A 13,701-nucleotide genomic window follows, 5' to 3' on the forward strand; every position below is an offset into this window, starting at 1 on the left:
TTGTCTCACCTGTCGTACAGTTTCTTCCCATGACAATAGCGAGAGGCTTTTAGACGTAAGTGTATAAATAAATATTTATATAAATATATACATATGAATGTATATGAGGTGCTCTCGCTACAAGTCCGAAGGTCTGAAAAAGTACCTATGAATGCGTGTTGTGATAAAAGTTGTTTTTTGCTAACGAATAATGATGAGAGATTAAATTAAAGACTTTTAGTAATATCACTGACAGAGTTGTCATTGTTTATTTCTCTCTCTTTTGTACAAATCCGTAATTTTTTTTTTTTATTCTTTGCGTGTCCAATAAGATTCTTATCCCTCCTTTAGACCTCGCACCTGTCACAGTACACGCGCATCCTTTGCAACAATGAAGCTAGATTATCAAAAGAACACATAAATTTTTTTTTTTTTTTTTTCTTAATTTACTCGGTTCTTTGTAACAAAATACAAAATACGTACGTACTGCACAGTTGAGGAATTATAGTATTTTTATATCAGTCTCGTCTAAGTTTCCACTCACATTCACGTTTCCATTGTCGAAACCATGCTTCACTCTGGAAAAATTAGAAAATAAAAACGAAGGAAAGATTAACAAAAATAGACAAAAAATGATATTCTGCTTGATTCAACCGTAGTTGAAGTAGCAATGAGTCGAGGAGAGATTAGGAGATGGAATCTAATGCTTAATGATTGAAAAGTAAATTCTAATTGTTAACAGTTCCTACCGATCGACTGTTTTATAATCTTTATTGATGAGAAATAAATTTTACATGAATTTGATATATTTTTGTACATTATTTATTTACGGAACAATGTTTTTTTTTTTTTTATATTTCGGATTTTACAATTTATATATTTTCTGAAATATTTACAATGGTCGTGCAATTGCTTGCTTATTTTACAAAAATGAATTAAAAAAAAAAAAAGATTCATATAGTTCTTTATGTTTTTAAGTTATGAAAATTTGATCGTCATACGATCGAATCTTTATATTTTATTTTGTACAATATACGTACAATGTGTACATTTTTATTTTACAATGGTACAGTATTTTGTACATTTTTTTTTTTTTTTTTTTTTTATAAATTTCTATATTATTCTATATAATAGCAATAGAACGCACCAACTTTTCATAAAATAAAAGTTCTTTTTTGTTGAGCAATATGCTTTGCAAGATATAATTTGATAATCTCATAAAATTTTGTTTCAAAAATTTATTATCATAGAAATTTTGATATTTTAATACATAATTACACGATTTATTAATAAGATTTTATTAAAATTAAGAAATAAACTATTCCAATATAATATCTCTTTTGATCTATTTCACTATTTCTTTTCTTTCCACGCTATTTTAAAAGCGAAATTATTTTGTCAATAAAAATAAAGAATTTATGAAGATTTTACAGAATGAAAAAAATACAACATGTGTAAGTAAGTAATACTTATATAAATATCACAAATAATATAATTTTAATAAATATGATTTTTTCTCTTGAAATATTGCATTTAATATTTTCTAATAACCTACTTTTTTCCTCTGAACTTTTTATTTATTAAATAAAATGAAAGTTTTTCCTCGACAAGCTTATTTAATTATTTCTATTAAAGTAACTTGCTTACGAAATATTTTAATATGTTCTAATATATATAAATTTAAAATTTACGAAATAGTATTATCTCATAATTGATAAAAGATTTCATCAACGATACACAGAATACACTTAGTGTACACTTTCAGAAAAAATCATTGACAATAAATATATTATATAGAACGCAATTAAATTACGTAAGGTGGAAACTTAAACTGACTAGTTGAAATGAGGAAGTGGAATGACAAAAGAAATAGTACAATAAGCTCCTATCATTCTCATATCAGTTCAAAAATTCCTACACATATGTTACAATCAAATACTTTATTACGGATTATCCGAATTGAACTTTCAAAATAATTTCATACATATCATATCTAATTTTTTTTTAATCATATATTTCAATTTATATAATACATATAAATTCAAATTAGAATTTTTTTTTGTATTATCAGTATTTTTTTTTTTTTAGTATTTAAAATGAGAAATTATTTGTTATATTTTGCACTATATTAAATTTTAATTAATTCGGATAATCACAATTCATGTGCATTCTAAAATGGATATTTAAATTAAAATACATTATTTCATAAATGTCATACAGTCATAAAAAACGAGTCATTCAGATATAAAGTTAATTAAAGTAGAGACTATTAAACCCGTTTATATATATATATATAGTAAAAAGAAATTGTGTGGAAGAATTATTATTAAGTGTTACATAAATTATGTAAGTCTCTCAACACAGAAAAAATGGCATTTTATACCTTATTATATCTTTACATCATCTATGATGGCAAACGTTCTAATCATATAAAACAAGTTATTTATAATGCTGCAATCTGAATGCAATATTAATATCGAAATAGGATTAAAATCTTAATCACAAGTTAGATTGGAATCATATACTTCTAAAATAGAATTCGTTGTTACAAATAACAAATATAATAACGGCTATGTGTAGAAAAATACAAACAGATATTTGTTTACATGAATAAATCATTAATTTTACAGAAACACAATGATGCCTTAAGTGCAATTTAATTAACCTATTGCAATGTTACTTACTCGAGGCCTAGGCCCCAATTGATACCTTGAACGAGAAACAAAATTAATGGTTGCCAAGCAACTAACCATCTGATCCAATCTAGTAGTTGACCATATAAAACATGAGGTCGTTCCCATCTTTATACATTGTTAAGGTGTATATATCAATATATATCAATAAATAAAAATTTATATAATTATAATTTCCTTTATATAAGATGAAAGATATGATTTAATGAAAGGATACGGATTGTAAAACATTTTTTTTAAATCGACTTTTTCTTTGCAATATGGACACGTTTGTTTTTTTCCTACAATGCACCATCCTCTGATACAAAATTCATGAAATACATGTTCACAACTAAGTTTGTATGTGTTTTCAATAACACCAGGTTCATTTTCTGATACCAAGAGTCTATTACCACATACTGCACATACTCCAGGCTCTAAAGTCCTTGTTGGCATATGACCTGGTACATAGTACTGCAAATTATTTAATATATTGCATTTTTTATTTTGCACATAAGATAAATAATTATTTAATTACTTTACTATACATACCCCAATATGTGAAGCCATTTTATCTGCACATATTTCTGCAACATCTCTTCCTAATACTCCAAAGTATAAACCATAAAACAATAAAAGCAAACCACAATCCATCCATATTTGTGGTTTAACTTCAAATACTAAATGTAAACCAAAAAATGTGGCTAACATTATAATGTAACTTATTATACCCAATACATAACTTAATTTATATATAAAAAGAAACCATTTATACACCAATCTATAACAATAAAAATTTAGCAAAATATTAAATTCATACATATTTTTAATTTATTAAGTTGCATAGAAAACATATTCAATAAATAAAAATAAATTGTAAAAGTACCTTGGTGTTGTACCTGCTATAGGTTTTTGAACAGCTTTTCTAACTATTAATCCTGTTATACAAGATGTTACTAACCAAAAAAATATAAACCTCCACCAATGATTTTTTAAACTTAATCCAAATGGAATAATCCACATAGCAATTAAGGTAACAAGCTAAGAAAACACATTTAATCTTTCAGATAAGCTAAAATTTAATTAATAATAATTAGTTAATAAACATTAATTGAAATTTACCTGATATGATTTATAATGTATTTTCTTCCATTCAACTAATACAATTTGTGCTACTAATAATGTTCCTAGTAAAATAAGAAGCATTTCTGCATGCATAGATTCATGTCCTTGATGTTGTTCGTGCATTTTTATATGTTGCACTCTAGAATATTAAAATATTTCTTTTGTAACTAAACTGTTATAACAATAGATATTTTTTTAAATTGATATTTACCTCCATTTTTCTTCCACAGTCATCTCATCCTCACTCTACAATAAAATACATATATTTATTTAAAAAAATATTGTAATAAATACAATTCATTTCATACAATTATTCGCAATAAATAATAATAATCATACAATAATAAATTCGAATGAGTGATAGTGATTATAAAAAAAAAAAAGCACAATTCATTTTATTCAAGCATTTATTCAGGTGTATAAATTCATATTCTTATATTAAAATAAATAAATCCTTGGAGGTTATATTAGCGCAAGCATGGCTTACGTGTACATTATTGTTTTACATAATATCAATATATTTTTATTTTAATAATATTATACCTTATTTGGGAGTACGTGTGAATGCATATTTAATAGTATATTAAGCTATCACTTATAAAATAGATTTTAATAAATTGACATAATATAGCAAAGATTCTTTGGAGACATTGTAAAGTACTATTCACAATGGTGCAGGTCTGATATGTTCACAATTAATAATAATAAACTTTATTTAATCTCGATAAAAATAAAATATTTATATAAAAAATTAATAAGCAATAGATTGTATTTTTATAAAATATATTATTATCAAATTATTAAATAAAGCAAAAAATCTAAAAAGTAATTTAATTTCAAAAATTAATAATATATATATATATTTTTTTTTAATTTTTCGCGCTGAAAACCATTTTCTCAGCCATATTGATGACGTTACAAATATTGAACTGACTATTGAAAAACTGTTTTTCAACTTGTGAAAATTATATTTGATAAATACAATAATATAAAAATCGCAAGAATATCGCAAAAATAAATAAATAATTCGTTAAAAATTTTTATAATAAAATAATAAATATTAATAATATTTACATTTTAAAAATATTCTTAAATATAATATGATATATCATTTTATATAGAATAGAAATTCATGTAAAGCCAAATTCGTTTAATAATATTTGATAACTTGTAAGTTATATTATTTTATATAAATTAATCATATCGTATAACAAATATTTAATTTAAATTGTACGCGCAATTCTGATTTGTCACAAATTTCTCGAACGAATGTGAATCGGCCTATCCATCTACCAATGCCCAATGTTCGTACAAGTTCGTAGTAGTTCGAATGATCTCGGAGTTAAACCACGCCCATTGCTGCTGGTCAGAGAGGGAAGCTGGTAATTCACTCTGCGAAGCAGCAATATGAGCGTTTATACCGTTTCTTGAGAAAACGCGCGACGTGACGAAATTCCACAGTCGTAAAATCGCGCGTCGAAAGTGTCATCCGATCGCGCGCCGTTTGCGGATTGAGTGAGTGATATAGTGTCGTGATTGGTTTCGTTTCGTACACCGGGATACGATTTTTGGTTAGTTTCCAAGCTTCGAAAGGATATCGCCGCTCGTCGGTTCATTTGCCTCGAGGAATTGCTTTCAGTGAGTAAGAACATAGCATATAGAAATAGCGTATGTTTCGCGAAGGTTTTTTGTGCCTGTCAAATTATTGCACATATTGCCAACAGATTGTGTGAGAATTGTCGTCAATAAACTCACATGTTACATCTTGTATAAAAGGTTACATGTAGAAGTACATTCAGATAATTTTGCGTAATCTGACAAAAACAAATTTTAATGCCAATGTAAATTTAAAAAATGTATGTAGTAAACAAACGTGTATTTAATATTTTATCAAATATTGCTATTTCGAATTATATTTTTTTTGTGTATTGTTTTTACTATTTTAAACGATAACTTTTAAGTAAATATGAATTAAATTTTAGATATTCTAAGCTTTTAAATAATATTCTGTTATAAAATACTTTGGTTGCCATTTCTTTCCGGATAAATTTTTCGTGGATAAAACATTAATCTCTGAAAGAAATTACTATTCTTTTCTCCTGTAACCTAATCATACAAGTTATCTAGTAGGGAATTCTTTTTTAGTTCATCTCCTTTAACAGGTAGTTTTAATATGTCAGAAAAGTGTTGTCAATACGTAATACTTTGGCAAAGAAACGGAGATGAATTAGGTCGATAGTTTTACTTTTGGTTTCCACCTGACTGCTAGATCAAATATCGAATTGTAAATCACATTTATCTGTTTCTACGTATCTAGAATTTTTCCCTAGAAAGCGTATATGTTATTTTGTCTATCTTATTATTCGTCATAATTTAAATGTCGATTTTAATCAGTATCTTAAAATGCCGTATTCTGATTTAATTAATATAGGTTATAATTCATACGCGACTAGTATGATATTGTACAAAAATAATAATTATTTGAAAAAAATATATAAAGATTAATTTAATAATTAGTAGTCAACTAGGAAAAAAATAATATTAATTGGGGTCACATTTAATTTAATTCATAAGTTCTTCAAAAGTGTTGAATGTAAGTTACGTTCTATTTTATATTGAATCAGTCAAAGAACTCGAAAGGAGCAAAATCCTCGTAGCTAGACTGTTTGGATGTTGTATAAATTGGCGGCTATCCAAGTTTCCGTACTCTCACCACGTTCTCAGTCTTTAGGGTTCGCGCTATCACATTCCTTGTTCAGTATACGTAATATACTGTTTTTCTGCATGATTTTGTATAAACTACTTTTACCGACTGATACATAATGTTTGAACATTACTTGTAAACAGATAATGACCTCAGTAACGGTTTTTTTTAAAATAGAATCGTAAATAAAAATAAAAATATAAATCGGAACCGGAGAGTTTAAATTCTTAAATTTTTACAAAGTAATTTTTTAATAAAATATAACAGAATTACTTATAATATTTCAATGACAATGTCATATTATAAGAGGTTCTATTATAAAAACTAAGTATCTATCGTGATAGTGATTTAAAATATAAAAAGCCAATAAAGCATAATTTCGCAATTCGGATAAAACAAAATATTCTTTAAATATTTAAAATACATTTGAATAAAGATTATTTATGAAACATTATACAAGTAAATCTTTGTTTCGTCTTATTTTTGCGTTAACATGATCACAAATATTATTTCTTCATTAATCGAATTAAATTATATAATATGATACCTTCTAAGTTGTGTTTTTGTTAAAATCATAGTTACAATGTCATTCGATTTCGAAACTATATACGATTATATTAAATAATTCTTTAAATATCGATTATATTATTATTTTATATATTATTTGAATAAATTGATAAATTATAATTAATATTCTTATGAATTTTTTTTCTTCGTAATTATTAACCGAGAAAAATTGAAAAAAATTATCATATAATTTTTCAAAATAGAATCATTTCAAATTAACTACATTAAATTCTTAATGATACGAGTTCAAACTATCCATCGATTAGAAATTTGAAAGCAATATCGTGAGCATGAAAGTGAATATCATGTGCGGGATATGTAAGTACGTCGAAACAGTCATTGCGGTTTGCTTGTGGTAATAGAATCCTGGAAATGAGTTAGAGACTCACGTAGATATATTGTTATGAATCACGGTACTATGTTTACTATATGAAAAGATACATATTAATCATTGACGGAACCATGATCATTTGATTATTCAAACAACCATATATGTATTTTGGAAATATTAATTGTCGAATCGAACTGTGATTTAATCTAAATAATTATATAATTATTTTTCAATTATTTTTTAATGTAAGTGCATTAAGAGATAAAATTTTATTTAACGTAATTATTATCTTTGAAAACAATTTTTCTTTTTTAATACATGTAATAATATTCTATAATATATAATAACATATATTATTTATATTGTAGTCTTTTTGATATAATTAATGCTTTTTTATTACATATTGATGTATCTTTTCCGAATTTCTTCCATCTCATTTATCATTTCTCGCGTAAATCCACCTTAGAAAGCCCACCTGTTGAAATCGATCTTTCATTCCATAGCTACATATAAACCCATAAAAAGTGAAAATCTAATATAAAGAGCTTATTGATTTCTTGCATGCTCTTTTAAACATAAATTTAATTTTATCGATCTAATTGGCTCTACTTTGATATTTTCTTTGCTTTCGATAAGCTTTCTTTTAACTTTAGATTTTTAGATATTTTTAATCTTATATAATATATCTTCCTAAAATGCAATATAAAGATAAAGATATTTATATAAAAATATACAATTAATGAAGCGATTGAAACAAATCCATACGAAAAAGTAAAAAGTTACGAAAGAAATCACAAGTCGAAGATCAGATAAAACATTATTTATGATATAAATATGCATTGTCATTTCACATCGCGAGCAAACAAGAAAGAATTATTATATTCATACATATAGATTCATTTGACATTTCTGATTTTTACCATAGATAGAATATATACATCAAATTGCGCGAAATATTATTGACATTCGAATAGCAGCCATTTTTAATCTATATTAAATTAATATTCAGACATTATTAAATGAAAATGAATATTTTATCGTACACGTATGATATTTGAAATATCGACGATTTGCAATTTAAAATTTATAAATTACAATTGACAAATATCATAACATCTAATTGTTATAAATTATTTATAAATATTTAATTTTATTTATTCGTTTATAATTTTACGTGTCATACTATACAATGCGAGTTACGCCATTAATGAAATTTAAGATATTAAAGTTCCCAATCGATCGCTGTTTCGCGTGACAATAGTTTTTTAGACACTCTGTACATGCTCGAATCACGTAACGCGTATTAACTATCCGAAAGGACGTTACGTGAGTAATGTTGAGCGCGACCGCGAATGGAACGTCTGATGGTATGCGGAGTTATTCTAGCGTTAGCGTCGCCACTAATTCCCCTAGGACCCCAGTTTTTTCGATCGATCGAAACGATTCGCCTAGGGGAGAAAGATCACGAATCACGAGCCGCGCTCTCAACAATTAAACGTACCAACAAAATCTCATTTCTCTTTCTCACAGATGCATTCTCCTTCTCATAAACGGGAGAAAGATCGTTGTCGATGTTGGAAAGTGAAAAGCAGATTCGCTGTTACGATCGAATTTTACTTTGCCAGGGCCTCGATCACACGCCGTGACGCATACAATCGCGATTACTATTGTGACGTGATTATTTAGCGACAGGAGAATTTTTCACATTTTTTTCGCGTGAGAATATCTAGATATATATATATATATCCCTAGTAATATATCCCTAGGAATTTTAGTATTTTTTCTTTAGAGAATTTATATACTGTTATATATATATATATATTATTATATTCACTTATTTTATTTTGGTTAGTTAATCTTAGTTAAATGTGCAAGATTTATTATCAAGTATGATAAAATATTTTTAAATTGTTAATTTTGATCTTCGTTCTTAATATAAAATAGTAATATTCGATATCAAATATTTACGAGGCAAATTCATTCGTGACACTAGCATATTGTACAAAAGCATGCAATAAAGAAATAATTCAAAGAATGCGGAACATTTGTGCGATTAGCACCTATGAAGTCATTAAATGCCAACCATCAGTCGCTATCGCGATTGGCTACTTTCCATTCAAAACTTATTCGAATTATTTAACATATAATATTTTATTCATCGAATAAAATGAAATTACTTTCCTTTTCGATCGATCGCGATTTATTTATATATTTTTTTTTTATCGATGACTATGTGAAAAGTATTTGTCATTGCGTAATGATACCAACACAGATTTTTTGCACGTACATTTCCTTTTTTTCTTTATATGGCAACGTGATGCGTGTGTCGTGCATTGTTTACACGCAAAGAATGAATTTTTTTGTTTTTACGAAGAAAAAAAACGATAATCAAGAAAAAAAACTTCTGTTCCGATCTGTAAAGAAAATTAGAACAAGAACGTTTAAATTAGTAATGCAATTCCAAAAAAAAAAAAAAAAAAAATAATAATTGGCACGAGAAAGTTTAAACCAGTAATGTTAATTCTAACGAATTCTACATTTCTATTTTGATAAAACTGGTATTTTCTGGATCACTTTGTAACTTTTAATTCCTGCATAGACTTTACCCGTAGCCGCTGTATCTATAGTTACTGTTCTTCGTCAATACAGTGATTTTCCACTGTTTCCAAGTGCTTTCTCAGTTTCTCATTTTAAGGATCACTGATTTCTCGGATGGACAGCCATGTACGTATGTACATATGTATGGTCGTAGAATATCAAACATGTATTCTTTGTTTTTATACGTGTGAATTTGAATACGTGGAAATTTAAATATTCTGTCAAAGGCAAGTAAACAAGTCGATAATATATTGAACATATCAAATATATATATTATATATTTATTCATTCATCTTGTGTTCGAACGGAAAATCAATCTGTTAAAATCAATTCGAGCATGATTAATAGTGAATATGGATATAGAAACGAAAATATAACCGAGAAGAAAGTTAAGAACTAGGTCGGTATTTTTTCCCTCTGTAATTTTTATCGCTAATCCTCGAAATCAATTATTCAGGAACATGTATTTTTCATCGGTTTTCACAGCTGTACATTTCCAAACGGATAAAACTTTATTTCTTTAAAAAAAAAAAAAAAAAAAACCGTATCGTTTCCTCAAAACGATTATACTCCTTCAATCCCAATGATTGCTTTCAACAATATTTTCATCTCTTTTTTAACAAAATCTATCACGTTATAGATATTGTTTTATATAAAAACGATCGAGAATATGCCGAAGCCATAAAACAGAAAAATTTATCTTATATCTCTCGACAAGCTCGATACAAATTCAATTACAAAATTAATCGAGAAGAATTTCGCCATTCGCAACGAATACAATTTATCGCAATAATTATCTTCAACGTTACAACGACCAATGACTACGATGACACCAGTAGTTTAACTATCGATGCTCGATACACGTGTACGCACGTATATATTTATTCATCTTATTTACACGTTTCTTTCTCAAAGCCACTTAACATTTTACTTTTCACGCATTCGAATCACTTTCCTACCCAAACGCATTACGTAGATAACAATTTATTCAATTATTAAAAATCATTTCATGGGCACACGAGTTCACGAGCACAACGTTACATAACCTCAAAGAACGAAAGTCCCTAGCCTAAAATCGCGTGCATTCAACGTGGAACGGACGATATCCTCGGGACTTTGGCGCAAAAGTGTATCACCCAAATCAGATCAATGTTACGAAAGCATAAATCCGTGGAAACGATGACACGTCTTTCCGAAGACGGTGCGGCTACATACCGAGGAACGAAAGTAGGTTATCCGAATGGAAACGGTGTGTGTATATTGTGTGTGTGTGTGTGTATCGCGGTGTTCGATTTTCTCTTGCACTTCTTCCTGCTAATCCATTGCACTCTCTCCAAAACGAGCGGTATATCGAAACCTCTATCGATGTGTGAAATTGCCGCTCCTTCGTATATAAGCCCTCGGTCGTTATCGAAACTTATAATTACAGGATGATCTTCGAACGGATCATCCTGTGAAAGCGCGGATACCTTGTTAATTTTAATAAATCTTTAATCAATCGTTTTAATATATCTCGCGGGTATTGCGTCGATATTGCAATTTCGAACACAGTTTTTCCGACTGCTTGCTCCCCGGAAACGAAACCAATACTTTTCGAAAAACGTGTAGGAAAAATTGAAATTTTTTTTACGATAAAAAAACAGAATACAATTGTGTTTATTTGAATTTTTTGTTTCTTCTCCAATTTCTTTTCAATTTCCTTCGTGTTTTCTGAGAAATAATTAAATAAAATATTCTTATCAATCACCGCGTCTTGATTTAATTGAACAATTCGATAGAAATAATTTCCAATTCGATATATGTATATATATTACACATATCATTGAATGAAAAGTTCACGGGGCGTTATGGAATGTGTTAATAAGAGATCGCGGGCAACAGGGTCGCATTGGTAGAATTGTGCCAAGAGAATCGATCGAAACGCAACCGTTTATTTACGGGCCTGCTTTCTGCATAGAAATTGCGATGCACGAAACGAGTAGAAAGGCAAACGAACGCCAGCCTATATTAGAAGTCACGCGTGAACACCCGTCAATCAAATCCGCTATTAATCCTTCTCGCATAGGAATTGTATCATTTTTAACGCGTTTGACAAACCAGATCATTTGGATTATAACCATTTTAACGTTGAGCATACGTAAGAATTAATCTTCCACGTAACGATTAATCTAAGATTAATTAAAGAAAAAGAAGAAGTAGAAGAAAGAATGAATATATTTTTATAATTGAAGAAATAAGAGGAGGAAAAACGGTAGAAAAACGGTGTACTTGCGTATTTGATTTCGCTTTGACGATGGAAATAAGCTTATCGAAAGTTTTCCGTGGAAGAACAAGGAGAGAGAGAGAGAGAGAGAGAGAGTGAAAAGAGTAAAAGGAATAAACGATAAACTCTTTCATCTTCTGTACGACCTTTGTTCTTATTCAATTTCGCTACAATCCTCATTATAACTTTCTAAACACGAATAATTCCGTTTCATCAGTTTCTTTTAGCGCGCTCCATTGTGCTCGATTAATTGGTCCACCAAGATAAAAGAGGAAAAAAAAAAAGAAGAAGAAGACGAGATATCCAAGTATTGTAAAATAGAAATTATCACGGATTAATTGGATTAATAATGTAATTTATGTTACATGTATGAGCTTCGATTAAAATACGTTCCAAAAAAATAATCGAACGTGTAATAGGCGGTCGATGATGCTCGATTCGAGGGGACGAATTTTCTGCTTCATCAGCGACACCATCGTCATCGTGTGCATCGTGATTTAATATTAATGAGAAAACGAGTAGGAGAATCTGTATCGTGTCTTTCCTTTTTTTTTTTTTTTTTTCCGATCTTATCTGTGTCACACTGGCAATAAAAATTAGAAGATTGTACAGAAAAAAATAGACGATGGAAATATGTTGGATGGGATCTTGCTAATAAATCTCCTATTTGAATATTTTCATCCTAATCAAGACTAAAATAATGGATGAATAAGAGCATTTTATTATTCAATTATCTGGATCTGATATTCGACTATCTTTAATACATTGTTTTCTCAAATAATGTAAATCAAGATTTTTGATGCTTAATTCGAGAAAAAAAAAAAAGTCAAATATATCTATTTACATAGATAAAAGAATTTGCCTGGAAAAGGATAATCAAAAATAAACGAGTATATGTCATAGTCTCTCATATTATATTCGATCTCGAGTGTTACTGTTCGCGACATATATAACGCGTAGAATCGTAGAATTGCAACGAATGAAACCGAAACGTCGTTTCTCACTTGCTTATATTAATTTCCTCATTATCGATCCCGCTAACTTTATTTACAGTATACCTTGGAATTCAATTCGAAATTGTTGCCGCCATATCGCGCTGAATAATCGACTCGTGGTGGATTATTATCGAGAATCCGATATTTCAAAGGTTCTCGGCTTGTATATCGAGCGTAAAGGCCAACCGAGTTTACCCCATCATCGTATTCGTCAAAGGCAAACAATTATTCATTCACGTCCTCGTTCGTTCGTATCCATTGTAGTACCGATTACCACCAAGAATAGGACGTAATAAAGACTCTCTCTCTCTCTATCTATCTATCTAACTTATCCTTTGATCCTAGTTTCTCATCTCGCGCGAGATACTCTAATTAGAGATTAAAATCTTGGATTAAACAGAGTTAAACAGGAAATTCAACGTAAAAGGATTAAGCAACAATTACTGTTATTAAGACACGATTTATTC

General features: G+C 28.4%; 2 protein-coding genes across 15 annotated transcripts in view; one reads left to right on the forward strand and one right to left on the reverse strand.

Annotated features, from left to right (window-relative positions):
* Window positions 1–220: 220 nt before the first annotated feature.
* LOC100866016 (E3 ubiquitin ligase Rnf121) lies at window positions 221–4,707 on the reverse strand. Of its 2 annotated transcripts, none has more exons than XM_031920284.2 (9): window positions 4,320–4,707; window positions 3,988–4,022; window positions 3,774–3,915; window positions 3,538–3,692; window positions 3,204–3,432; window positions 2,890–3,125; window positions 2,664–2,780; window positions 467–557; window positions 221–376 (listed from the first exon to the last, which is right to left on the reverse strand). In XM_031920284.2, the coding sequence occupies exons 1-8, from the start codon at window positions 4,344–4,346 to the stop codon at window positions 482–484; spliced, it is 1,017 nt and encodes a 338-aa protein (XP_031776144.1). In that variant the 5' UTR covers window positions 4,347–4,707; the 3' UTR covers window positions 221–376; window positions 467–481. The 2 variants fall into 2 exon arrangements, with proteins under 2 accessions (XP_031776144.1, XP_031776143.1); XM_031920283.2 differs by having other exon boundaries at window positions 463–557.
* A 420-nt stretch (window positions 4,708–5,127) lies between these two features.
* Synd (protein kinase C and casein kinase substrate in neurons protein Synd) overlaps window positions 5,128–13,701 on the forward strand; it is a 51,081-nt gene continuing 42,507 nt past the window's right edge. For 8 of the 13 annotated variants that reach the window (XM_086913134.1, XM_086913141.1, XM_086913137.1 and 5 more), the window contains exon 1: window positions 5,128–5,414. The gene's annotated coding sequence lies outside the window, so the exon portion shown is untranslated. The remainder of the gene's footprint in view (window positions 5,415–13,701) is intronic. The other 5 variants (XM_086913136.1, XM_086913139.1, XM_086913140.1 and 2 more) reach the window with 1 other exon arrangement.

Source organism: Apis florea, unplaced genomic scaffold, assembly GCF_048593485.1.
Source record: "Apis florea isolate Af1SG1 unplaced genomic scaffold, ASM4859348v1 contig_3496_pilon, whole genome shotgun sequence".
NCBI lineage: Eukaryota > Metazoa > Arthropoda > Insecta > Hymenoptera > Apidae > Apis > Apis florea.

Excerpts from the sequence above, each read along its gene's own strand:
- LOC100866016 (XM_031920284.2), bottom strand. The coding sequence starts at position 4,346 with ATGCATTCACACGTACTCCCAAATAAG. Across the intron at positions 3,693-3,773 it reads TACATTATAAATCATATCAG|CTTGTTACCTTAATTGCTAT; the intron begins GTAAATTTCAAT and ends GTGTTTTCTTAG. Across the intron at positions 3,126-3,203 it reads AAATGGCTTCACATATTGGG|TACTATGTACCAGGTCATAT; the intron begins GTATGTATAGTA and ends AATAATTTGCAG.